This window comes from Hemitrygon akajei, chromosome 16, assembly GCF_048418815.1.
Source record: "Hemitrygon akajei chromosome 16, sHemAka1.3, whole genome shotgun sequence".
In the NCBI taxonomy this organism is placed as follows: Eukaryota; Metazoa; Chordata; class Chondrichthyes; order Myliobatiformes; family Dasyatidae; genus Hemitrygon; species Hemitrygon akajei.
The window spans coordinates 43,048,502-43,076,452 of record NC_133139.1 but is presented as its reverse complement, the minus strand read 5'-3'; the positions used below and the strand labels follow the sequence as shown (position 1 = coordinate 43,076,452).

At 41.2% G+C, this 27,951-nt stretch overlaps 1 protein-coding gene and 1 long non-coding RNA gene across 2 annotated transcripts in view; one reads left to right on the top strand and one right to left on the bottom strand.

The window, feature by feature from the left end:
- The window catches only part of LOC140740003 (uncharacterized), a 53,875-nt gene extending 50,932 nt beyond the window's left edge, over positions 1–2,943 (bottom strand). Inside the window, exon 1 of the long non-coding RNA XR_012101778.1 lies at positions 2,374–2,943. This is a non-coding gene — a long non-coding RNA (uncharacterized lncRNA). The remainder of the gene's footprint in view (positions 1–2,373) is intronic.
- On the top strand, positions 138–27,951 carry LOC140740001 (cysteine dioxygenase type 1-like). Its single transcript, XM_073068775.1, has 5 exons — positions 138–378; positions 18,938–19,015; positions 19,796–19,956; positions 22,733–22,902; positions 26,928–27,951. Exons 1-5 carry the CDS (start codon positions 209–211, stop codon positions 26,955–26,957), a joined length of 609 nt encoding a protein of 202 aa, XP_072924876.1. The 5' UTR covers positions 138–208; the 3' UTR covers positions 26,958–27,951.

Here is a 27,951-nt window from a genome sequence, read left to right as displayed (position 1 = left end):
GGCTCAGAATGCAGGTTCTATTTGTCAGCTGCTCTGGTGATAAATAACATGGGGCCAATTTAATGCATAGCGGCTCCTCCTTCTTTTCTAAGGCCCGCCCATATCTGTGCCCAAGCTGTTTATAAACGTTCGTCTCGCGCTTTCTCTTTTTAAACCAGATCTGCCTAAGTCAGTTCACCAAGAGAACGAGAATCAAGTAAACAGCAGTATGGATCAGACAAATCTCAAAACACCTGAGACTCTCGAAGACCTGATCAAACAACTCCATGATGTGTTCTCCAGCGATAAAGTCAATGTGGAGGATCTGCGGAAACTGATGGAATCTTATAAAAGTAACCCCGCAGACTGGTGTAAATACGCAAAGTTCGACAGTCACAGGTAATCACTTAAATTGATAGAAATAGGCAGAAGGCATTCTGGCGAGGGGTTTATAAACCGTGCCTCGGAAACCTGTCTTGGGATTTCAAAACTGCACAGATAGATCCCATGAATTAGAAAGAAGAAATCTGGTCTGAGAATGTTGCAATGTTTTTGTTTCAGTTCAAAAATTCTCAAGAATTAGACTTTGGAACCTGGGTTAGAATCAGGCACACTGGGCTGTGTATGCTTGTTTCCTGAAAACGAATTTCCAAACATATTCTTTTCCTTGTTATGAATTGATGAAATTTCAGTCATATGTAATAGACAGCTTATAATCGGCTCCTTTCTGCTGTACCAGCTCACACGTCCGTTTGCTTATGGGTGAAATCTAGATTGGGAGACTAATCCAAGGTTAAGGGTAACAATCAAAGTTTGTTAAGGTGTCTACTACACTGGCTTTGCGAGTGGGACTAAAAATTTGGCGCAACATTACATTTTTATTATTACTAAAACCTCATTATATTTGAAGCATAGGTGATACATTCGAAAGAGGTATTTTTTCAAAGAAATCACTAATCCCACTTGAGAAACCTTGGGAATGCTGAAGCTGTTTATGTGGATAACTGCTTATGTTGTTTAAGGAGAAGGGGCTGCATTCATCGTCGGGATATAGTCAAGTCAAGTCGCTTTTATTGTCATTTCAAACATTACTGCTGGTACAGTACACAGTAAAAACGAAACAACGTTCCCCCAGGACCATGGTGCTACATGAAACAACACAAAACTACACTAGACTTCAGACCTACACGGGACTACATAAAGTGCACAAAACAGTGCAAGACAGTACAAATATTAATAAACAAGACAATAGGCACAGTAAAGGGCAAATCACAATATAATAATAAATAATGTAAATTTAAACAATGTAAACAATGTTTCAGCAGGAATTGAAAAAGAAATGAACAAAATATAATATGGTATGGCATTTATTTTGGTGACTGGTATTAGAGTAAATGAAAGCAAGAATTGCTGAATATGTGCACACCCGTCAAGTGTCTCGTCCTGTTAAACAAATCACGCAATTTGCATTCTCCAAACACTGTGATGGAGCAATGCAGGATTTAGAGATTTTGTATTATAATTCCAGGCGTTGAAAACGAAATCAGATGAATCCACGGTTTTAAATTGCACTTTTGCAGCAAGCCACATTATCCTAATACCGACACTTGCCTGAGAAACCTATACAGTTATATTGTAATTTACATATTTAACTTTCTGATGATAAATTTAAATTTAAGTACCTTATGAAATTTACAGCGTCTAAGTTTGTTGTGGTACTCAGCAACAGAATACCTACTAACTCCATCAGAGATCATGTAGCTCTATTTCCCATCTCATCTCTCGTCCAAGGAGCTATTTCACACGCTGTCAGTCATTTGTGCAACAAATAAGTAGTCAGATTTTGTTTAAAAGAAATTCATGTTTTAGCCTGCTTGAAATATTCGACTGAGGTACTTTTTAATTTAAAAAAAAATTGGAAATCGGAGACAAACTAAAAGTGTCAAAATGTTCGGAGGTGGCCCAAGGTCGGAGAGAGGGAGATGCTGAAGCGAGACAGCAGTCACTGACTTTAATGAAAACTGTTGCACATTTCAAAGGGAGGGGGGAGACAATAAACGCTAGGCCAGTAATTCCCAAGGAGGCGGTTACGTGTTCCTAAAGGGGCGTTAGGGGAAATAGAATTCCGCGGGCGGCGTTCAAGATTCTTGGGGGGGGGGCGCGGTGGCAGTAAGCGCCACCCTAACTTGAGGCACAAGACCTGATCGACCGTGTCAACTCGCTGAGTCGGTAGACGTTCCCAGTTGTGTTAATGTCTTTATTTTAATTTACCCCTGTTAATGATGTACACATACGTACGGCGTGATCTCTGTGAATGAAGGCGGTGAAACCTTTAATTCCCATCCTGCTAAGAAACAGAAACTACAGAAAATGCGTCAAAACTATGTTACATACCCGGAGAATGGTTTTTTTCTCCGTTCCCGTCAGATCGGCGACGTCTCCTCGTTAATGGTTGGCATCTGTCTCTCTCGAAGGACGATGGGTGATGACGATCATCATCACAAGCCTGGGTGGAAGGATGCCCAGTCATCAAGATCCCCCTCTCGGCCTCAAACGTGCAGACCAAAGGAAACCTACGGCACCAGCTGCGCTGCAGGAGCTGCCGGAAGGATGTTCAATGACATCCATTAGCGGTCCCCACTCCGGATTTGCTGTCTGGGTTTACTCCCGGAGCCTTCGTCCCTCGCGATCCTGCCCACAATGTAGTGGGGCTGTTTACCCATAGCTGGGGAGTGGTTCTCGAGCACAAAGTTGTGTCCACCCACCGGCGGGTCTGCGTGCTACGAGTGCATGGCCAGATCTTCTCCCCCTCCTCTATAGTTCGGCTTGAGTAGTTCAGTTCCCGTGTGTCGCCAGCAAGGAGGCACTACAGGGGGCTTGCTGTTGGAGAGCCTATGTACGAGCGGCGAGAGACTTTCACATTCAGCATTCCTTTTTACAAGACCGCCAGTTAGCAGTGGAAGCTGAAAGTGAGAGCGACAAGCGCTATACTACCACACTAGACGCATCACAAGTCATTTTGATACCCTTGTTTGTAATACTGTGCTGTCTAATGAAACCATGAAGCCATCAAGATTGCAGGAACAATTCTGTGAAAGCCACTGAAAAGGCGACTTATGGTGTTACTCAGTTCCAGAAGATGAAAGAAGCATTTGAAAAGGGCGGCACACTCCACTCATTTGCCAAGAAAGCTAAAATGACCCTGATAACTTTTATGACCTTAACTCTGCATGTTGAGAGTTGTCTCGTTGTTTTTTATAACATTATCAATATGATAGCAAAGTGTGGAAAATCTCATACAATTGGTTAAAGATGAACAATGTCTGCTGTATCAGAAGTGCTCTCTGTTGCGTGTGCGCACAACTATATAGATACAGTATTAAATAAAATCATGCGCGCAGGGAATGGCTGTAACTGGTGCAGGGAGATGGTTTTAACCATTTGCTGGAGGTGGTGGGGGGAGGGAAGAGGAGAGAGAGAGAGAGAGAGAGAGATGGGCATACTTCAGTATAATGAACCGCATACAAAAACCAGAAGCTGCTTGGATATTGTTGTTCGTGGGAACTTAAGCTGTTATTGTCACAACTTGAACCAGCTATTTCAAACTCTTGCTAAAAACCACATTGATATCGAAGCTACTATACAGCTCACAAGTACTGTGTTAGCTAGGTTTAAAGATGAATAAAAATTTAAAGCAAAATCATTTTTCTTACGTTAGCATATGGTGGACATGTTTTTACACTATGGGTGTGCCAGAAAGTATATTGTGCCTCAGAGGGACGTTGGCAAGTATGAAGGTGTTTTAGGGGGCATTAGGCTAATAAAGCTGAGGAAACATTGCACCAGGCCAACAGGGCCATTAACTAAACCTCTCAAAGTGCAAGTTAAGACCAACTCTGTGGCTGGAAGAAATAACTAAATACTAAATCAATACCACTCCCTTAACAGCATCAGTCGAAACAGTAGTCTTCTTTCCTGAAAAAGGATGGGGGTAAGCAAGGAGCGTTTCTGTTTTTGGACAAGAATTGATAAGACTAGAACAAAAAGAAAGGAGCGAAGGGTCTCGGCCCAAAACGTCAACAGCGCTTCTCACTATAGATGCTGCCTGGCCTGCTGTGTTCCACCAGCATTTTGTGTGTGTTGTTGTTTAAATACCTCTGTTATGGAATACTAATTAGCTCAAATGTGTACACGAGTGCAATAGTCGAATCTGTTGTGCAGACACCGAGACCCTGCAGCAGAATCCCTGGTTGTGACAGAGCCCCCTCCCAGGTGCAGCTCTTGAGGCGTTGCAGTCCTCTGCCTGCAGAAAGCCTCAGATGAGAGATTTGCCCAGGATGTCTTTGGACAGGAACCAAGAATGTTCCTCGGGACTGTACCTCTCAATCCACGAAGTACTGAACTTTGGCCTGCACCCGGCAAGATGCCAGGAGATGCCACACAGTATAGACCAGGGAACCATCCACCAAGTGAGGAGGAGGGGTGATCTGAGCAAGGGGGTAAGTTCCTGGGACTTGATCTAAACATCGAGTCATGCACCAACCTGCTCCAGATCAAGCTCCTAAACCTCCAACCATCCAAGTTGACAACATCCCTCTGGAGAACAGTGATCATGTCCTATATCTTGGTAGTCTTCCTTCTCTGAGAGCCAACATTGACATTGCAATAAACCACAGAATAGGCTGTGCGAATGGAGCTTGTGCCAGGCTGAGAAAGAGGGTGTTTGAAGATCAGGATCACAAGACCAACCCTAAGCTTCTGGTTTATAAAGCTATAGTTCTCCCCTCATTGCTGTATGATATCACAAGAAAGCAGCATCCATCATCCAGAACCCTTCCACCTGAATCATGCTCTCTTCTCACTGCTGCCATCAGGAAGAAGGTACAGGAGTCCCAGGACTCACACCACCAGGTTCAGGAACAGTTACTATCCCTCAACCATCAAGCTCTTAAACCAGAGTGGATAACTTCACTCAACTTCATTTGCCCTGTCACTGAACTGTTTCCACAAGGGCTCTTTGTCTCATATTCTGGATAATAATAATTATTATTTTTCTTCTTACTATTGTATTTGCAAATTTGTTGTCTTTTGCACGCTGGTTGTTTGTCTGCCCTGTTGTGTGCAGACTTTCAATGCTTCTGTCATGGTTCTTTGATTTACTGAGTATGTCAGCAAGAAAACAAATCTCAGGCTTGTATATGGTGATAATTAATTTACTTTGAATGTTGAATATACTCTTCCAAGCTTAAGTCAGTCTTGAGTGGGAGAGGGTTTTGACTATGAATGATTCATCAATAAGCAGCATTAACTTTGTTTATCTCTAAACACTAACGCTGCCTGACTGCTGAGTATTTTGATTGTTTGTGGTTTTGTTTGAGATTTCCAGTGTCAGTTTTACATCTAATGGTTTCAATGTTGATTTCCCTCTTTTTTCCTCCACATTTCTTTACACAAATCTTTTCTTGCATTAACTCCAGAGTGGTCAGCTGTAATTAACAAGCTTAAACCTCCTTGAAGCCAGCACTGCAACTATGTGTTATTCAGTGGCCCTAAGTCTCCAATCTATCACAAACGACACCCCCTTCCACTGCTTCCCCTCCTCCACAACTTAGAAAAGAAACATTTAATTTCCAACTTTTCAGTTCTGATGGAAGATCATCCATCCAAAACATTAACTCTATTTCTTAGTCCACTGATGCTGCTGACTTGCTGACTGTTTCCTGCTTTTTCTGTTTTACACCACCAGGTTCAGGAACGGAGTTAAAGAGGAATTTCTTTAGCCAGAGAGTGGTGAATCTGTGGGATTCATTACCACAGGCAGCTGTGGATGCCAAGTCTTTATGTATATTTAAGGCAGAGGTTGATAGATTTTTGATTGATCGGGGCATGAAAGGATATGGGGAGAAGGCAGGAGATTGGGGCTGTAAGGAAAATTGGATCAGCAATGATGAAATGACGGAGCAGACATGATAGGTCAAATGGATTAATCCTGCTCCTATATCTATGGTCTTATGGTCTTATTACCCCTCAAACATCAGGCTCCGGGGGTAACTTCACTCAGCTTCACTTGCCCCATCACTGAACTGTTCCCACAACTTACAGACGCACTGTCAAGGACTCTTCATCACATGTTCTTGATATTTATTATTTCTTTATTTATTTTGTATTTGATCATTTTGTTGTCTCTTGCATACCAGAGACATCACAACCACCTACAGTTGAAATGATCATAAGTTTCTTTTAGCCCTATGTTGCCAAAAGGAGGAATACTGACAATCTGCAAAACAGTTTTTTGAAAAACAGGTTCAATGACCTGACTTATAAGAATGTTTGCAGCATTTTCTGTTTCCATATGAGTCAGGAAACTATTGTTCAAACTCTACTCCAGCAGTTTCACCAAAGACTTTAGATGTACTGTATATTGGTTACGAAGGAGTTCCTTGTTCTTTTAAGTCATTCTTTTGGTTTATTTGCCTTGTCCAATTGATGTGTCATATTTTAAAGTGACTTCTTCCTGTGCATTTGGTTATGATAATTCCACCAAACACTATGGAAAGAATGGTCAGGTTTAAGACCATTTCAAGTGACCTTATTGTGCAGAAAGTAGTTCTGCACGTCCTACATTAGTAGTGCAAAATAAGCCCTCAATCAGAGACGTCCATTGTAGAGGAAGGTTCAAAGATAAAATGATGTGATTATCTATCTGGTTTCCTCTGATCAGTTAGCACAAACCTGGCAAAAACCCAGAGTTGAGCCTTCTGTTTAAGTGAGTGCAGAAAGAATGTTATCTGGGCTGTGTGATTACCCAAGTTTCATTATTATTATTATTATTATTATTATTATTATTATTATTTTATTTTTCAATACTTAATATCTTGCTCAAGCGATGAGTGAAACTTATCAAAGTAAGTTGAACAAAGCTTTCTGATGACACTAAAAATAGTTTCTAAAGTAAAAGTTGGAGCCTGGATTTTGCTTTCTGCAGGAAGGAGATGTATTAAACAAAACTGAGGTAGGCTAGGCAGTATCTGGCCCCTTGCAGAAAGATTTGGGAGTATGCGTTATGGAAGAGCTGAGCTCAGTGGTATGGTATATTGGCTGACTAAATGCCCCTGAGACCTAGAATAATATCGGGCATAATGTTAAGCATTTACATGGAACAAGATAAAGTCCAAGCAGTTGGAGAATGAGGGGTGGCTTTATAGAGGTGGATAAAATCATGAGGGGTATAGATGGGGTGAAAACACACAGTTGTTGTCCCATGGAAGAGAAAACACTAGAGGGCATAAGTTCACAGTGAGAGGTGAAAGATTTTAAAGTGGCTTGAGGAGAAGCTTCTTCATACATTTATGAAATAAGCTGCCAGAGAAAGCAGTTAAGGCAGGCACACTGACAATATTTAAAAGGCATTTGTGCGTCTCAAGGGACTCATCTCTCTCAGAACTTGTTTCTGTGTGTTTATTGAAACATATGAAAGGATAGGCTTTAGTATCTCTGAGACTAGTGTCATCTACCAACTTTCCCTTCTTGTTCCACACAGCTTTCTGACAAGAACAATTCACAGGGAGACACTGGAAATTTTTGACTACTGTCCATGACTCAGGGGCCATCTCTTGATGAAATCAGACATAGATGATGAAATTCACTACCACCTTTATTCAATTGAGGAGAAAGGTTTTTGAAGATTAAGGCACAATTCTCATATTCCACAGTGATCACTGGAAGGTCTTTCCTGTTGGGTGCAGTCTTTCATTGATTCTATTATATTTCTTGGATTTAATGAAAGAAAAAGAATCTCAGGGTTGTGTATGGTGACATATATGTACGTTGATAATAAATTTACTTTCGACTTTGAACTTTGACCCCTGCCTTCCTACATGCTTCTGGGATAGCCTAGCTGCAGCAGGAACCTTTAGCCCCTGGAAAAATACCAACAGTGCTGTGCAAGTTCACTGGAAGGACAAGCAAACTGATATATTAGTGCCTTCTCTCTAGGCCAACATTGCCAGCATTAAGGCCCTGGTTACCCTCATCCAGCTAAGTTGTGCAGACCACATTGTTTGCATGCCTACCATTAAATTTTCACAATTTCCTTTTATCATCTGACCTCTGTAAAGGAGGAAATTAGGAGTTGGACAGGGAGAAGAATTCAGGGATGAGATCAATACTTATTTGAATGCAACATCCACACTGACTGGACACTGGCCTGTCACTGCTCAAAATAGAGGATAAGCATTTAGGATGGTTGAGGAACCTTGAATCTATGCAATGGAAGTACATTGAAGCCCTGTGTAAGTAGAAGAAGCAACAACCACATACACTACCACTCACCCATCCCGTCAGTCACACCCTATCCTGTTCTGTAAAAAGGCCTATAAGTTCCCGCATTGAACTTAGTAGGCCCGTCCAACTGGAAGCAAGTCACCCTTGATCCCAATAACTGCCCAAGGAGAGTAGCTATGTTTCTAAGTAATTTTTGATGAAAATGAGGAACCAAGAGTATGAGGTTCCTGGAGAATATGAAACAAAATATGTCGCATGCTAAATATTCTACTAAAGAATAGAATAAAATGGATTTTAGCAAGTTGCTTTTCATCTTATGAAGAGCTGGTGATATTTGGTTATGGGGCTATGGACGCTGCCACCATTTGGTATCTCAAAGGAATTGTAACTCTCGTCAGAATCCTGGACTTCGCTGACATCTTTAGTAGGTCTATCCTGTTCCAAAACAGAAGGATCCGGTACAGGTGATGACACAGTTACACACCTTCTTGATGGAATATCACTGTAAGTTCCACTAACCAGCATTACAACTTCAAAAAATTACAATAATGTGGCAAATGGTTGCATTGAATTTGCACTGCTTTTAATGGAGAATACAAACCTTGTTGGAGGCTAGTTAGCTCAGCCCAGGAAATCATTGGGGACCACTTCATTGAGCACCTCTGCTCCATCTGCCTAAAGCTGAACTTCCTGGTGGCCAAACATTTTAAAAATTTCACAAGGACATTGCCATGACTGGAGGGCTTGGGTTATAAGGAAAGTTTAAATAAACTGTGACATTTTCCCAAGAGCATAGAAGACTGAGGGGTGACCTTGGAGGTTTGTAAAATCATAAGGAGTGTAGATAAGATAGATGATCATACCCTCTTTCCCTGGGTTGGGCAGTCGAAAACTCAAGGGGAAAGACTTGGAAGTAACCTGAGGAGAAATATTTTCACACAGGGGTGCTGCTATATAGAATACACTACCAGATACAATTAAAATGTTTAAAGGACGTTTAGATGGGTAAGATTTAGAGGGATATGGGTCAAATACAACAAATAGGACAAGCTTAGGTAGACAACTTGGTCAGCATATGCAGTGGAACTCTATGAGTCTAATAGCTTCAAATCTGTAGTGCTTTAGGAATTTGAGCTTGTTCATTTTATATACAGTACCTGCTTACAATGTCATTCACAGTTCATTTTAAGTAAAACAATACATATACATCACATTACCACTCTTACATGTAAAATTGTTTTGCTTTTATTTTAGTCAAAGCTAATTTGTAAGTGTTAGCCCCCCCCCCCTTCATGATTTACAGTCATGAGTTCCAAAATTCCTGTTATTCTATAGACAGTTCCCTCGGCATTCGTATCTTGAAGAAGGGTGCCTAATGTGGATGTGACATTCTAAAAGTAGTTTCAACCATGATCTGTGCTTGCTTTGAAGGCTAATCAGATGTCCTTGAACTGACTCACAATACATTGTTAATCTTGCTGACAATGGTATTCCATGAAAGAGATGCTTCTGCTGAACAGTTAATAATCTGATCCAAATATTTTTTTCTTTTCAGTCTTTATCTAACCATTCCATTCTTCCTGTCACTGCATTACCCTGCATTCACATGAGTTAAAACCTTCATTTAACTCTTACCCCAAGGATTTAACTTTCCTGAATTAACAAAAAGCAGATTATATTCACGCCTTGATTGCATCACTTTGTGTTATCAGATAATAGAAGCTATAAAATTCAAGGAGTACAGATTCAGTATGGAGACCTGATCCTCCTAAATATAAAGGCAAGGTTATAATGCTGAGGTTTTATATGGCATTGGTCAGATTGCACTTGGAGGATTGAGAGCAATTTTGGGCCCCTTTTCTAAGAAAGGATTTGTTGGCATTAGAGAAGGTCCTGAGGAGCTTCATGAGAACAATCCCAGGAATGAAGGGGTTAACACATCTGAGGCGCCTTTGATGGCTCTGGGCCTGTACTCTCTGAAGCTTTAAAGAATGAGGAGAGAACCTCACTCAAACATATTAAATATTCAGGGGCCTAGTTAGAATGAATGTGGAGAAGATGTTTCCTATAGTGGGGAGTCTAGGACCAATGGGCACAGCTTCAGAATAGAAGGATGTCTTTTTAGAATAGAGATGAGGAGGGATTTGTTTAGCCAGCGGGTAATGAATATGTGGAATTCATTGCCACAGATGGCTGTGGAGGCCAAGTCATTGGGTACATTGGGATGGGGGGGGGGGGATGCCGATGTTTTTTTGCTGGTTGGGGAGGGGGGTCATTGCTTTGCTGCTGCTTATGCATGGGAGGGGGAGTTGGGGGCTTTGGGGTTCCAACATTTAACTGTCATTCATTCTTTGGAGCACTCCTTTGTTTTTGTGGATGTTTGCAAAGAAAAAGAATTTCAGGATATACAGTATAGTATATACATTTCTCCAACATTAAATGTACCTATTAACCTGTACTTAAAGCAGAGGTTGATACATTCTTGATTAGTCAGGACATCAAATGTTATGGGGAGAAGGCAGGAGAATGAGGTTGAGAGGCATAATAAATCAGCCATGATTAAACGGTGGAGCAGATTCGATGGACCAAATGGCCTAATTCTGTTTCTATCACTTATTGTCTTATGGTCATCCTGGTGTTTCCATGAGTTGCTCCCAATAGGAGAGCAGATTTACAAAATCACCTCTGCAGTGTCTTCCATATTTATCAATATGGAGTCCTGCAGCAGCTCAGAGAAATGTGCCATTTGACTCACCAAATCCATGCCAACCATTGCACATATCTACATTAATGCACATTGGATCTGTAGCCTTCTGTGCCAAGACTGTTCAAGTGCCAGTCCAGATACCTCTTAAATGTTGTGATTGGTTCTGACTACATCACCTCTGGCAATGCATTCCAGATAGAAAACAACGCTGTATGGAAAACTTTCCCCTGATCACCTCTAAACCCCCTGTCTCTCATCTTAAACTCTTCTTAAAACTCTTTTATATATATCCACCATGTAGAAAAATATTTCTACTATTAATCTCCTCTTTGCCTCTCATAATTATGTGTGCCTCTGTCAAGTCATCTCCAGCCTCTTCACTCCAGAGAAATCAAATCCAGCCTATCCAATCCCACCTTGTAACTAAAATCTGTCAATCCAGGCAACATACATGTGAATTTCCTCTGCACCCTCTCTTACACGGTCACATTTCAGTAGTGTACCAAATAGAACTGTAATTAAAACTGCACACTGTATATCAAATGCTCTGTCCATGAAGGCAGGCATGCTACATGCTTCTTTTCACCGTCCTATTGCCATGTGTTGCTACCTTAAGGAAACTTTGGACTTCTACCGTAAAGTCTCACTATTCACCTTGAATGTGAGTCCACCTCAGTGGGAGCAGTTCAGTGATAGGACATTATCCCCTCTGGTTCAAGAACCTGATGGTTGAGGGGTAATATAATGTTCCTGAACCTGGCGGTGTGGCTCCGATACCTTCTTCTCGATAACAGCAGTAAGAAGAGAGCATGGCTTGGATGTTGGTCGTCTTTGATGATAGATGCTACTTTCCTACAACAGCGCTCCATGTAGATATGATCAATGGTGTGGAGAGCTTTCCCCATGATGGACTGGGCTGTTTACACTACTTTTTGTAGGCTTTTCTGAACAAGAGCATTCATGTTTCCTTACTAGGCCATGATGCAACCAGCTAATATACTCTCCACACACATCTATAGAAGTTTAGCAAAGTTTTAGATAACGTGCTGAATCTTTGCAAACTTCTCAGAAAGTAGAGGCGCTATCGTGCTTTCTTCATTATGGCACTGGAGTGCTGGATCCAGGACTGATCCCCTGTAATGTTAACACTGAGGAATATAAAGTTGCTGACCCTCTCCACCTCTGATCCCCCAATAAGGCCTGGCTCATGGACCTCCTGAAGTCAGTAATTATCTCCTTGGTCTTGCTGACATGGAGTGAGAGGTTGCTAATGTGGCATCACTCAGCCAAATTTTCCATCTCCCTCTAAGCTGATTTGTCACCACCTTTGATTTGGCCTATGACAGTGGTGTCACTGGCAAACTTAAATAGTCACAAGAATAAAGTGGAGCAAGAGACTAAGCACACAGCCTTGTGATGCACTTGTGCTGATGGAAATTGTTGAGGAGATGTTGTTGCCAATCCAAACTGACTGGGGTTTGCAGGGGAGGAAACAGAGGATCCAGTTGCACAAGGAGGTATTGAGGTCCAGGACATGAAGCTTATTGATTAGATTTGAAGGGATGATATTATTGAATGCTGAACATAATGAACAAGTCAGAAATAGCCCCTCTAGCTTTGCTGTACTTTTTATCAGTGGTACAAATTCAAACCCTAACAGGCTCTGTACACCGGCACAATAAACTTCAAAAGTTACAAAGATTAAATTAATCACTGATGTCTCTTGGCTTGCAAAACCTTGACTGCCATTGAGTGCTCCTGCCTTTAGTGAGACTATTTTGAATCTTCCTTGAAATGCTACTAGGTACGTTGACTGCCAGCCTGGTTTGGTGGCAAATCAGCCAGAGTTTTACCATGTATACAAGAACCCATCCACTGTCTGGGGATAGAGCTTGTGCTGTGGTGATCCAACTTGAAAAGAGCACAAAGGCCAAGTCTGTGGGATGTCTGAGGAAGAAGTAGTTTCCTGCCAACTCTACTGACTGCTGGGTTGTGATAGAACTCAATGAACCTGACCTGTCCTTTTCTGCTCCATGGGTCATCCAGGTTCTGGCACTGAACTTTCAACCACAATGTTATTTTACTAAGGGCCAGCTCCACAAACTATATCTATAGTTAGCTCTGTGGCCAACAGCTAAAATCTAACCATATATGGCATTATTCTTAGTCTGACCAGCATCTCCAGCTATTAAAGATTCACTGGGCCACTGTGCACCTGGCTGCGGATTCAGGGTCACTTGAACCTGGCTTGTACTTCAGGCCAAGGTACTTACAGCTGTTCAGATGTAGTGAGCACTAAAAATCCAGTGATGGTGTATGTGTGTGTGTGTTTCACATGTGTTACGAAGAGAGAATAACTTGCAGGCTCCTGGGCTCCATCTTTACGTTTTATACCAATGAGATCAGAGTGTACAAGACAAATGTGTTTCAATGCCTTTGAAGCCAACACAGTACTGTAATACTCCAAAAATAAAGCATCTAATTGTTTGGAAATACTGGTAATAATTAGCCTGGAATGTGTAACGGGTCCAGAACATGAGCAGAATATGTGCCTGGAGCCAGTTTTGTAGTCTGGAACCATATATTCTGCTCCCTTTAAGTGGAAACTGTATTACTGTGTGAACAATGTGTGTTTGCATATTCATAACATGCAGTAGTCTGGAAAATCTACTAGTCCCGCACAGACAATATTCCAACGGTGCTAGAGTATAGGATAGGAAAAAAAGTAATAAATAAGCAATGTAAATCTTGGAGCTGAGTTGGACTTTAATTTCGTTGCACTACCCCTGTTACCACATGTATAAGTCAATTTCTATATTCTTTTAACCTGGGGAGGAATATGTGTTGAAATGGTGTCCTGGTCACACCAGCTACTCATATTCACAGCATCCTTGCCAAATGCCCTAACTGCTGGTAATTATGGACCATTCTAATCAAAGATTGTCTGATGGGTCATCATCTGTTTCCTGACTCATCACTCACCGAGGGATCCCATTGCACCTCACCAGAGATCCAGTTGTATCTTCCAATCATTGTGTTGGCAGATGGTTCCCACCACTGGTGGTGCAAGTTGGGGAAATTAATTAGCACACCTGTTGTGTGGATTAGAATGGAGGGAGGCACATCTGCGCTTTGTTGTCTATGGGAAATATTAGTCTTATTAACCCTCCCCAGCCTTCCCAGTCTCCAGTATCAACACAGCTGTCCCTCTCTCCAACGTGTCCACAGTTCACGCAAACGTAATTGTTTCTCAACATTTCCTACCCTCCCAATCTCCATCTCTTCCCAGCCCTCCCTAACTGAAAATTATTAGTAATCTCCCAGTCTCTGTCATCTCATCATCTTTCTCCCACGGGACCGAATATTAATCAAGGCTTGGGCCGCCAAAGACTGAACATGGAGTGGGCCTAATGTCATCCTCCCTGGGCAAGACTAATCCCAAAACTAGGGCAGTACAGGAATAAAGGGAATCAAATTAACTGAGCACCAGAGGAGGGAGAATTAGGGAATTGGGGTTGCAACCAAGGGAATGTCTCAACTGGAAGAAGCTGTAATAATAATAATAATAACAAAAGTAATTTGGATACCCAAGTCTTCCTGAATCTGATCTGCAGCCATTTCCTCATTCCACACAAGTAATCTTGTTCAGCAAATATGGTAAGACTTCCAAGTTCTCTGTAAATTTTTAGTCACAATCTGATAACTCCCGTTGAATTGGGGTTGGAATGGATTCCCTTTCTTAATCTTCTATTGCTTCTGAGGAAAAATAGGCTTCCTGTATCAAAATTATATAGAGCAGACATTTCTTCTTTAAGTTAGGAGAAATCCCATGGAATCAGACACAAATTCAACGAAAAGTCACCTTATTTCGATATTGAGTGTCTGCCCAGGAGTAAGAATCCTAGTAACAGTGGAAACACCATAAGTACATTGCAATTGCAAAACTAGATTCAAAATCCCAGTGAGGTGTCAGGGGCAGAATTCATGGAGATGGTCTAACCAGACTTTTCCAATAATCCAAGAAAGTTAGAGTATGAGTGGGCCACTCGACCCCTCAAGCCAGCTCTAGTGCTCAATATGATCTTAGAATATAGAACAGTACAGCATGGGCTAAAAAGCAAATCAAAAATATCCAAACAGTAATCACTCCTACCTACACAATGTCCATATCCCTCCATCTTCCTTTCATCCATGTGCCCGTCTAAACATAAGAACCTCTAATTTATTTGACTCAAGCACCATACCAGGCAGCGCATTCCAACCATCCACCACTCTGAGTAAAAAAAACTTACCCCTCATGTCCCCTTTGAACCTGCCCCCTTCTCACTTTCAGTGCATGCCCTCTGGTATTCGACATTTCAACCCTGGGAAACAGATACTTCCTGTCTACTCTATCTGTGCCTCTCATAATCTTATGAACTTCAATCAGATCTCCCCTCAGCCTCTGTTGATTCAAAGAAAACAACTCAAGTTTGTCCAGCCTCTTATCATAGTTCACGCCCTCTAAACTAGGCAACATCCTGGTAAAACTCTTCTGCACCCTCTCCAAGCATCCTTCCTATAGTGGGGAGACCAGATTGTACATAATACTCTAGATGTGGCCTAACCAGAGTTTTATAAAGTTACAACATAGCCTCCTGACTTTTGAACTCCATGCCTTGACTAATAAAAGCAAGCATTCATAAGCCTTCTTAACCACCTTTTCGACCTGTGTAGCCACTTTCATGGAGCTATGAACCTGGATCCCAAGATCTCTCTGCTCAGCAACACTGTTAAGGATCTTGCCCTTAAAAGTGTACTGTCTCCTGGCCAGGCTTATTACCCAACACCAGGTCCAGTACAGTCCCTCCTCTCGTTGGACTATCAACATATTGATTTACGAAACGCTCCTGGATACACTTAACAAACTCTGCCCCATCTAAGGTTAAATATCCATTCAGAAATCTGTTAGTAGGGGGGGAAGAAGCTGTTCCTGAAATGTTGTGTGTGTGTCTTCAGGCTCCTGTGCCTCCGCCTTGGTGACAGCAATGAGAAGAGGTAGCATGTCCTGGATAATAGAGTCCTTAATGATGGATGCCGCCTTTTTGAGGCATCGCCATTTGAAGGCGTCTTGGATGCTGGGTAGGACAGTGCACATGATGGAGCTGGCTAAGTTTACAACAATCTGCAGCTTTTTCCAATCCTGTGCAGTGACCTCTCCATACCAAACACTGATGCAACCAGTTAAAATGCTCTCCATGGTACATCTGTAGAAATTTACAAGTGTCAATGGTGACATACCAAGTCTCCTTAAACTCCTAATGAAATATAGCTGCTGTTGTGCCTTCTTTGTAATTACATCAAAGTGTTGGGCCCAGGATAGATCTTCAGAGATGCTGACACACAGGAACTTGAAAATGTTTATCTTTTCCGCTGCTGATCCCTTAATGAGGACTATGTGTGTGTTCTCTCGACTTCCTTTCCTGAAGTCCACCATCAATTCCTTGGTCTTACTGACATTGGGTGCAAGGTTGTTGCTGCAACACCCCTCAGCCAGCCGATCTATTTCACTCCTGGACGACTTATCGTCATCGTCTGAAATTCTGCCAACAATACTTATGTCATCAGCAAATTTATAGATGGCCTTTGAGCTGTGACTAGCTACACAGTCATAGGTGTAGAGAGAGTAGAGCAGTGGGCTAAGCACATAACCCTGAGGCGAGCCAATGTTGATTGTCAGCAAGAAGTTATTTCAGACCTGAACGGGCTGGCCTTCCAGTGAGAAAGTCAAGCATTCAGTTGCAAAAGGAATTACAGAGGTACAGGGTTTGGAGCTTGTTGATTAACACTGACTGTATGATAGTTTTGAAAGCAAAGCTGTAATCAATAAGCACTAGCCCGATGCAGGTATTACTATTGTCCAGATAATCCAAAACTGAGTGGAGAGCCAGTGAGATTGTATTTACTGTGGACCTATTTTGCAATAGGCAAATTGCAGCAGGTCCAGGTCCCTGTTTAGGCAGGAGTTGATCCTAGCCATGACCAACCTCTCAAATCACTTCATCACAGTAGATGTTGAAGCACCTCACTCTGCTCTTCTGGTATGCACTGGCATGATTGTTGCCCTTTTGAAACAGATGGGAAGCTCCAACTGCAACAGTGAAAGATTTAAGATGTCCTCAAACTATCAGTTGGTTGGCACAGGTTTTCAGAGCCCTACCAGGTGCACTATGAGGGTCTGACTCCTTCCAAGGACTCACCCATTTGAAACACAAGGTACACTGCAGTTGCTGGGGTCAAAGCAACACGCACAACATGCTGGAGGAACTCAGCAGGTCAGGCAGCATCTATGGAAATGAGCAGTCAACGTTTCAGGCCGAGACCCTTCGTCAGGACTGAAGAGGGAGGGGGCAGGGGCCCTATAAAGAAGGTGGGGGGAGGGTGGGAAGGAAAAGGCTGGTAGGTGTCAGGTGAAAAACCAGTAAGAGGAAAGATCAAGGGGTGGGGTTCCTTGGCAGGAACATTGAATTCTCCAACTTCCAGTAATTCCCTCCCTCTCCCTTCCCCCATCCCAGTTTAACTCTGCCTCCTCCTCCAGCTGCCTATCACCTCTCTCATGATTCTGCCCTCTTCTACTACCCATAGTGCTTTCCCCTTACATTCCTTCTTCACCTTTACTGCCTATCCCCTCCCTGCTTCCCCTTCCCATCCCTTGATCTTTCCTCTGATTGGTTTTTCACCTGGCACCTACCAGCCTTCTCCTTCCCAGCCTCCCCCCACCTTCGTGCATGAGTTCCTTATTGTGCCACCCACGTAACGTACACTCATCTCACTCTTGGTGGTGCTTTTTGGAATTTTGGAATTCCACAGGCTGGGAAAAATAACTTCACCAGATCACAGAACAACATGAAAATGAAACCAAAGCAATATCGGGAAGTCTCAGAGATTAACTTAGTAGCAGCAGTTCAATGCAGTACATAATATAGAAAATAAATAAATGACAAAAATGTATATTGGAGATTAAAAATCATGCAAAAACAGAAATATTATATATTGAAAAGGTGAGGCAGTGTTCACGGGTTCGATGTCCATTTAGGAATCGGATGGCAGAGGGGAAGAAGCTGTTTCTGAATCGCTGAGTGTGTGCTTTCAGGCTTCTGTATCTCCTACCTGATGGTAACAGTGAGAAAAGGGCATGCCCTGGGTACTGGGGGTTCTTAATAATGGACACTGCCTTTCTGAGACACCACTCCTTGAAGATGTCCTGGGTAATTTGTAGACTAGTACCCAAATTGGAGCTCACTAGATTTACGACCCTCTGCTGCTTTCGGTCCTGTGCATTAGCCCCCCCCCCCCCCCCACCCCCTGACTCCAGACAGTGATGGAGCCTGTCAGAATGCTCTCCACGGTACATCTATAGAAGTTTACAGAAAGAATGGGATTGAAACCGAATAAAAATAAGCCATGATTGAATGGTGGAGTGGATTTGGCCTATATCTGTTCCTATGTCTTATGTAGGAGGCCACAGAACCGATCAATCAGAATGAGAGTGAACTGGGAATTTAAGGTGGCAGGGAACTGAAAGCTCAGGATCATCTCTTGTAGACTCATCTGATATGTGTACATAGGGCCACATTGTAAATTCCAAATGCTGTTTGCTTGGTTGGGAGAAATGCAAGTGAATCCCTGTTTGACCTTGGATGGTGGGAAGGGAAGAGGTGAAGGGACCAGTGTTGCATCTCTTGAGGCAGCACCTCCTGTTGATGGATTGGGCTGGGTGATCCATGAAGCCATTATTCTGCAAAACACTATGTGGACTATCAGGAGTTGGGAATGGAGATGTTCAGGAGGTCAGGTAGCATCTGTGCAGAAAGAAACAAAGTTAATCTTTCAGGTCCATGATCTTTCAACAGAGGAAAATTGTCATTTTTTAAAGATCGACATTTAGCTAATCTCCATACTTAAATGAAATCAATGTTCTTTTTGCAGATATACTCGCAACCTGGTGGATGAAGGCAATGGAAAGTTTAACCTGTTGATCCTATGCTGGGGAGAAGGCCATGGCAGGTACATGAAAGCCAAAGAGAAGACTGATACCACTTTTCAAAAGAACTCTTACTTTAGTATATTTTCTCTTTTGGGGTCAAGTAATTTTTAGGTGAATAGAAACTGTCCTTGACATGTCTTTAAGCTTTTGTTTCTTCTGTCCAATGGGAAATAAAAAGATCAGGTTTGGAGGCTTGGTTATGTTGGCAGTTTTCATGAAACAGCAGAAAGGAGGGGACAAGCTGTAGGCGTTCAGATTTGCTGATGTAAGGAAAACAGGTGGCTGGACAGTGAGGACACCTGCAACTTGAACAGGATATTCATAGGTTGAGTGAGTAGATGAAAATTTGGCACACGGAGTTTAATACTGGGAAGTGTGATGTAATGCATTTTGGTCAGCGGAATCAAAAGGCAGCTTCTTATCTAACTGGAGAGAGACTGGGAATGAATGGAATGCACAGAGATCTGTAGATGCTTTTGCTATGAATCACCAGAAGTCAATCTGCAGGTGTTGTAATTCAAAAGGAAAACCACATATTTGCCTTAATTGTTAGGGGCTGGAGTTTAAAAACATAGCAATGGAGGCTGGATTGGAGGTATTTACAGAAGAAGTAAATACTCTCTCACTATGGGAAGTGGCTCAGAAGAGAAATTGAGGCCTGGAGGCAATGATTATATTGAACAGTGGGGCAGACCTGAGCTGGCCTATCTCTACTCATACTTTTGTCTGTTCCAGTGAAACTTAACCATGCCAGCCACTGTGTTACTTTTCTGAGTACCTCCCCTCTGGTTTATCCGCAGCAGTATCCATGACCACTCAAATGCACATTGTTTCCTGAAGCTACTTAAAGGAGAGCTGAAAGAAACACAGTTTAATTTCCCAGACGCTAATCAAAAGAACCAAGAGCTGACCAAGAAATGGGAGAAAACCTTTCATGAAAATGAGGTTACCTACATCAATGGTAAGCTTCTCCACTATATCATGTATCACTACTGATATGGCCAAAGTGACAAGAATTGTACACACAGTCGTATTAACAACAACTTGATCACTGCCTGCAGTCCCTGGCTTGAGTCATCAATTATGTGAGTAGCACTAACAGAATGATTAAAGAAACGCCCATATTTCATAAAACAAAACACTTTTAGCAGATCTTAAATTAAGAAGTAGCATGCAAATTCAGGAAGTTGAATGAAATTCAATAAGAGTACTTGCATTTTTGCATTTTCAGCAAAACTAACACATATAGAATAATGATTTAACTTTTACAAACCTCTATATACTTCAATATTTCTCACCAGCTAGCTAGTCTGTGGAATGTCACATGACACATTCTGTCAGCACCTTGTATGTATTTCAGCAGATGCTGTACAGGTATATACACATGCTCATTAAGGTGGTGAGGAAACATTTAGTTGAGAGATATTAGTCTTAAAGTGATTGCTGCCAGTATTAGTTGCAGAACAATTAAGAGTTGTTAAGCAGCGTTTCATTTCCCTGCTTTTTTGAGGAGGTTTTGACACATTGACTATTCGCATAGAAAGTTTTCTAATAACAGACATTTTTCTTGCTAACCTGCAGCCAATAATACCCCACAGTCATGATGTAATAGGCCTTTGCCCACCAATTTTATGCACCCATGTGCATAAACTCATATTCTTTCCCATTATATTCGATCTGCAATGTTCTTCCTCCATTCTCTCAGCTTGGCTATTTTCCCCTTGAAACCTCTTTACATCCTCCTTCCTACTTACAACACCACTTCGTTTTGTATCATCAGCAGTTTAGAAAGTGTGCAATTGGTCTTTCTGCCGAATTATTGATAGAGATGTCTGTGGGACACGAGCACCAATCTCTCAGTAACCTACTAGTCACGGCCTGCCCATCAGAAAAGGACTATTTATTTCCTTTCTTTGCCTTTTTTTGCTCTCTGCTAACCAATTGTCACTTACCTTGCCAGGTAGATCCACATACTGTTACTTGGTTGATCAACCTCCTTATTGGAAGATCCAGTTAACTATATCCACTGGATTCTTCCTTATCTGTTCTAATGGTCACAACCTCAATGAACTCCATTCCAATAGTAAAAGTGAGTTCCCTTTCATAGACCTGTGCTGACTCTGCTCATTCGGTTATTCTTTTCCAGATGACCTGTTATAGCTTCATTAGCAACCTTCCACTCTTATTAGTCTCAAATAAAGGCAGCAAATGCTGGAAACACTCAGCAGGTCAGGCAGCAGTTATGGAAAGGGAAGCAGTTAACACTGCAGGTCTGGATGCTCTGCCAGAACATTATTAGTTTGTTACTGTTATCAGTCAATCAGGTTGGTACTTCTTTTTATAAAGAGTGGTGTAAAATTTTCTGTTCTCTAATCGCAAACATTCCAAAATCAGGAGAATTTTGAAAGTTAATAAGCAATACATTTACTATCTTTAAAGTTACTTATTTTAGAATTCTTAAATGTAAATAGTCGAGTCCTTGGGATTTATCAGCTTTCAGTTTCAGCAACCTTTTTGGTAGTTTCTTTTTTATACTGTGTATATCAGTTCTAATTTCCTTCAGTTCTCAGACTTTTAGTTCTCTAGTATTTCTGGCAGAGTTTTGTGAAGGGCAGCCAGAATATATTTGTTTAATTTATCTGCATTTCCTTCTCTGACATTATAAATTCTAACAACTCTGTCTGTAGGGAACCCAAATCTGTTTTTACTAGTAAATCATTTTTACAGATCAATAGGAACTCTGACAGTATTGACAACTGGTCATTCCCATTCAATTATTTCTGCCATTAATTCATGGGTGCTACATGCATCTGGAAATAGTACTTTTTAGTTTTTCTTCCAACATTTTTTCATTGTTTTCACTGCTTATCTTTGCCTATCTATTTCCCTTACCTCTTGTCTAAACTACCAATTCCTGCTTTAGTTCTCTCCTTCCTGCACTTCCCTTAAGATTCCTACCACCCCACCTGTTACTAATTAGATTAATCCTATCCAAACCACTCCAGTGATCCACCAGCCCCCACTCCCAACCCTGTAAGGATATCAGACCCACCCTGACAAGGTAGAATAGGCTTGATAAGTTTCAATAGGTACATTTAATGTCAAAGAAATGTATACAATATACATCCTGAAATTCTTTTTCTTTGCAAACATCCAGAAAAACAGAGGAGTGCCCCAAAGAATGAATGACTGTTAAAATGTTAGAACCCCAATGCCCCCCACTCCTCCCCCTCCCAAGCACAAGCAGCAGCAAGACAACAGCCCTCCCACCAGCAAAAAAAGCATTAGCTCCCTCCACAGAGCACTCAAGCGTGCAACAAAACATCAATAAAGACGCAGACTGGCAGTACCCCAGAGACTACTCATTCACCCGGTATTTGACATACCACAGGCTCTCTTTCACCCTAATAAGGGAAAAAGAGGTGTCCCCATTTCACAATAAGAGGGGAGACATATTCCTGAATGCCTTTGAGTTTGTGAAGGTTAGCACGTCCTATCCACTGTGAATGGAAATTTATGGGTGATAGCACTGTTTCAATTGCCCGTGAACCTATTTGAAACTGAACAGCTGCTAGTGACGATCAATATCACTTGTGCAGGATGTCAAATGTTCACCAAGACTTGCATTCCAGTGTAAACAGAAAAGAAATTATTTGGTAAACTATGAAGTATTCCACTAAACTAACTGATATGTGCTTTCTCTTCACCTCCACTGCCCTGATCCCTACCAATCACAGACAGTATTGGACTACACCGTGTGGAAAATGTGAGTCACACAGAGGGTGCTGTCAGCCTCCACCTGTACAGTCCGCCATTTTACAGCTGCCATTGCTTTGATGAAAGAACAGGCCACAAGCACGAGGTCAAGATGACTTTCTGGAGCCGATATGGTGAAATAATTCCTTCTGTAAGTTTTAACAAAGGAATTGGGATGAAGAACCGGCAGATATAATGTGGGATGTACAGTTCTAGAGTCCTCTGCACCCTTGCACCTAAGAAGTCCCATGCAGATTTTATGACCACAACTATGGTTTCTTCTCCATTGATCTATTTTTTAGAAGTGTGGCATAAGTAACTCAGTCTCTCCCTGGCTCTATCCACAGATTAGACAATGTTAGAAGGTATGCAAGTCCCTTTTCCACACTGCATTCTTAGCCAAGTTGGTGGTATAGATCCTAAAATGGCCCTCATTTCCATTTTCATTGGAGACAAAACACTGGATGTAGTACCCCATTCCCAGTTATTCAGTGACTTTTACTTAGAGTACAATATGCAAGGGTTTAAGGTGAGAATGAGACAAGACAGCCGTGATGTTCTCCAAGCTTTCCTTCTGCATTGATGTTCGATGACATTTAAACCATTTAGACAAACTGTTCTCCAACAAGTCTTAGCACATTCGGGAGCAAAGTAGAAGTAATTGAAACACAAGTTGTACAAAAATATATAACCTTGCCACCATTCAGAGTTTCATGTCCTTTTGTGCTGCCCACTATAAAATTTAATTTTGATTTCCTTCGGGGGGGCATTGAGAAAGTGTCTAACCTTCATGTAGGAACAGCAAAAAGGGGAAACTCAGCATTGTATGTAGGAATTGTGAGTGAAACAATGCCCAATGGATAGACAATGTTGAAACTGTACAGTGGTGTTCCACAGTACAATGACTGGAAATGTTCCATACACCATGGTGCAATACCACCCCCTGACAACATTTCCTGGTATTGCATAATGTTTTGCATTGGTGATTAATGTCAGAATGCATTCCCAGCCATTGTCCCACAGTTAACTACTTACAATTTCAATGCATTGCCACTTCTCATTACTTCATGCAGAGGGAAGCAGATATGAACTCTGTTAAATCTTGACTATATTTGTCTATAGCAATTGCACTCAGTATAGTACTGAGATTCTTTGGAAATTGCAGTCAATAACCTATTTTGTAAAAATAGAGGGAACTAGAAGACAAGCTTCACTTTTGTAGAACATGTACGGTATTTGTTTTGTCAATGTGGTATAATGGCTATTAGGTTGTAATGGGAGTAGGATGGATGTCATCACAAGAATTGACTTGCCCATGGAAGGAAGATGATATTCATCAATGGCTCTCATGCTGGTTGGAGGTCCATAACTAGTTGTGTTCTATGGGGATCCATGCTGGGACATCTGCTGTTTGTGATATACATAAAAATGACGGATGAAAACATGGGTGGGTTAGTAAGTTTGAAGATTTCATAAATAGTGATGATGTGGATACTGTAGCAGGATACCAAAGGGTACAACAGGATATCGATCAGTTGCAGATATGGGTAGAACAATGGCAGATAGAGTTCAGTCTGGCCAGTGTGAGGTGTGGCACTTTGAGAAATCAAATGTAAAAGGACAGTACACTGTTAATGACATCAACACACACAAAACGCTGGAGGAACTTAGCAACTCTGGCAGCATCTGTGGAGTGGAATAAACAGTTGATATTTTGGTCCAAGACCCTTCATCAGAACTGGAAAGGAAGGGGGCAGAAACCAGAATAAGAAGGTGGGGCGGGGGGAGAAGTACAGGCTAGATCACAGATGGGGAGCAGTGAGAGAGGAGATCATTGAACTACTGTCAAAGAGAAGATTTAAACCAGTGGAGCCGTAGCTCAAAGAGACTTCGCAGTGAAGTAGCAAATCATAAACACAAGATTTTGTACTTGCGGAAATCTTAAGCAACACAACACAACATAGCACAACAACACAGGCCATAGATATGGCTACATAGAGCACTGCTGGAGTGTATCATCATGAAGACTTAAGCTCGCACTAATGAGAAACATGGATATCACATGTGGCATTTTTGGCCTGGGTCATATTGAGAATGGATTGTGGTAAAACTGTGATCACATACATCATTTAAAGTGAAATATTTTTTATCTATTCAGGTTATACCTACCATGAAGAAGCTTAAATCTTCTTGTCAGGTGTTCAAAGGTCCAGCTTGTATTTATTCCCCTTCCCCCACCTTCTTATTCTGGCCCCTTCCTTTCCAGTCCTGATAAGCAGTCTCTGCCTGAAATGTCATCCGTCCATTTTTCCCCAGAGATACTGCCGGACTTGCTGAGTTCCTCCAGCACTTTGTGTGTGTTTTTCAAGTCCTCCAGCATCTACAGAATCTCTTATGTTTCTATTAAGTGTTGATGTACAGAGGGATTTTGGGGTCCCAATCCAAAACTTCCTGAAAGTGGCCACAGAAGTTGATAGACTGGTATAGGAGATAAACGGCATGTTTGCCTTGCATTAGTCAAAGTATTGCAGCTTCATAAAACTCCCGTCTGGCCACATCTGCATTCATTTCAGGTCTCCTATTTTAAGAAGTACGTGAGAGGGGAATCCAAAGGAGGATTGTAGGCCAAGTGCCTTTTTAACACAGCACTAGGTGCTTGAAATGCACTGTCAGTAGTGGTAGTGGAGACAAATACAGTAAAGGTGTTTAAGAGGCCCTTAGGCATTAAAACATGCAGAGAATAGAGAGATATACTCAGGCAGAAAAGTTTAATACAATTAGGCATCATTCGCAGAATTAGTTCAGCACAACATCATGGGCTAAAGAGCCTATTCCTGTGCTGAAACATTCTACATTCTAAGAATTGCTTGGCTACAGCCCACATTTGAGAACAAAAACACACAGCCCAACATAGCTGGGTACAGATTGAGTACCCCTTATCTGAAATGCTTGGAGCTGGAAGTGTTTCAGATTTCAGATTTTTTTCAAATTTTGAAATATATAATGAGATAGTTTGGGATCGCCACCATTTCCAATTCGTTTTCTTACGCTTGTTCATCACATATATACTGATGCAGCCATTCACTGTGTTAAATTTTCATCTGCGATGATCTTGGCAAACTCGTCAATGAATTTCTCTACTGCTTCGTAATCAGCAGATGCTTTGTCACCACAAATCTTTAAAAATTTAATTCTGTGCCTTTTCCTAAATTTCTGCAATCAGCCTGCTGAATATACACATCTATGTTCAATTTTAAATTCATCATGATAGATCTTTGCTTGTTTCATGATCAGCATACCTTTAAGTGGCATATGTTCATTCCATTGTTGGTGAATCCACTCTTTCAATATGCAATCAGGATCTTCATTTTTCATTATGCAATGTTTTTCTATTTTTCATTAACTTCTGTTCATTACATATGTGAGGTCACTTCTCAGAACTGTCTGTGGTGTGCAGAGATGTGCATATTGCCTGGGAACCTTCATAGTGCTTGTGGAATTTTCAGTTTTGGATTTCAGAGGTTTTTGGATAAGGGTTATCAATTTGTATTTAGATTAATGTGGTTGAGGGAAGTCATCCTGAGTAAAGCTGGGCTGTGATGGAATCAGGAGTGACATGGACATGGGTGGCATTGAATGGGCATAGTACAACAGCACAGGGCATTAATGTGACCATTTAGATCCCTGATGGAGTGCATTACAGCTATCACCATGAAGAAATATTTGCCCAAAGCACCACTAATGAGAGACATGGACAGCAAGTGTAGCATTTTTGGCCTGCAACCTGTTGAGAATGGATCGTGGTAAAGTGATCACAGACATACATAATTAAAGTTGAAGTAATGTTATCTCTTGGGATGTGATACAGTTATAGAAATTAAATCTCTGAGGCTAGAACTATTTTAATGGGACAATGTTTTTCCAAGAAGGTGGAGGAAGTATCACATGGAGAATTATTATATATTATATCTGTGGAGAAGGAGGATAAAAGCAAAATGGGATACATAATGCATAATTGGCCTTTCTCAGGGCTTGTGTGCTAAAAAAGTTTCAATGTACACTACTGGAAAATGTTGTGATACAATCGTGCTGCAGTGGGAGGGCAGATCAAAAGCATACTGTAAAGTTAAAGTGTACTCAAACATAACAATAACAAAACATTTCTATTACTCCAAGGAAACTGCTGAATCAAAAGAAAACAACTGAAGAAGATGGACTGAGATAAGCTGCGGCGTAAAGGACAATCTCTGGTGCTTATGGCTGAAGTCAGAATAATATATCTTTTGTAATTTTGCTTAGCCCACGTTACTTATTTTTTTTAAATGAATGACTGATTTTTATCTTTCAATTGTTTGTATTCACAGAAATTTCAAATAGCTCTTGCTTTATTGCTTCAAATAACTTTTTTAGCTATAGATGTTTCAATTTTACTCAAAAGTGATCTTTCCAGTTGTGTTCATCACTAGAATATTCATAACTAGCTGATGGAGCCACTTTGTAAGTGGAAATTCAAAGGACTGAAATTTTGATGTAGATGTCTTTTATTTTCTACTGGTGCAAGTAACTAGACAGGCAAGATTCTCTCTCTACTATCATATGGACTGTGACCCAATGTCCATCAATAATGGTTTCTGATTTCAAACATTATCTGAAATATTAACAAATATTCTGTAATATTAACAAATGAACATTTTTTGTTCATGCATCCACTGTAAAAAGCAAGTGACTTACATCTCATAACAACATACAGTTACAGAGCTTTGCACTGTAGAAACTGGCCCTTCAACTGCTGAATGGGAAATGGAAACAGATCTGCTGCCATTCCAGGTTTTCTGCCAGCTTATCAATGTTAGGAACATACAAATTATTTGTGCAATTATTAAGTGATATTTTTCTAGATGCTATATTCACCTAAGTTCTTTTTGCACTGATCTGAATGTTGTCAGTTGTAGTAACATGCTATATTACCAAAATATTATAAAAGCAGGGCTGATAACCATTAAAATGATCAGGTAAAAAGTAATAAAAAGTATAGACAACTGTGTGCTTGTATAATAAATCAAGTATTTACTCACTAATATCACAAACAGCAGTTTCTAGATTGACCTGACAAGCCATCATAGAAACCTTATGAACCTCAGCATTGCTTTTATTTCTATATTGTTACTAAAAGTGAAGAATAAAGTTTATTCAACTTTTA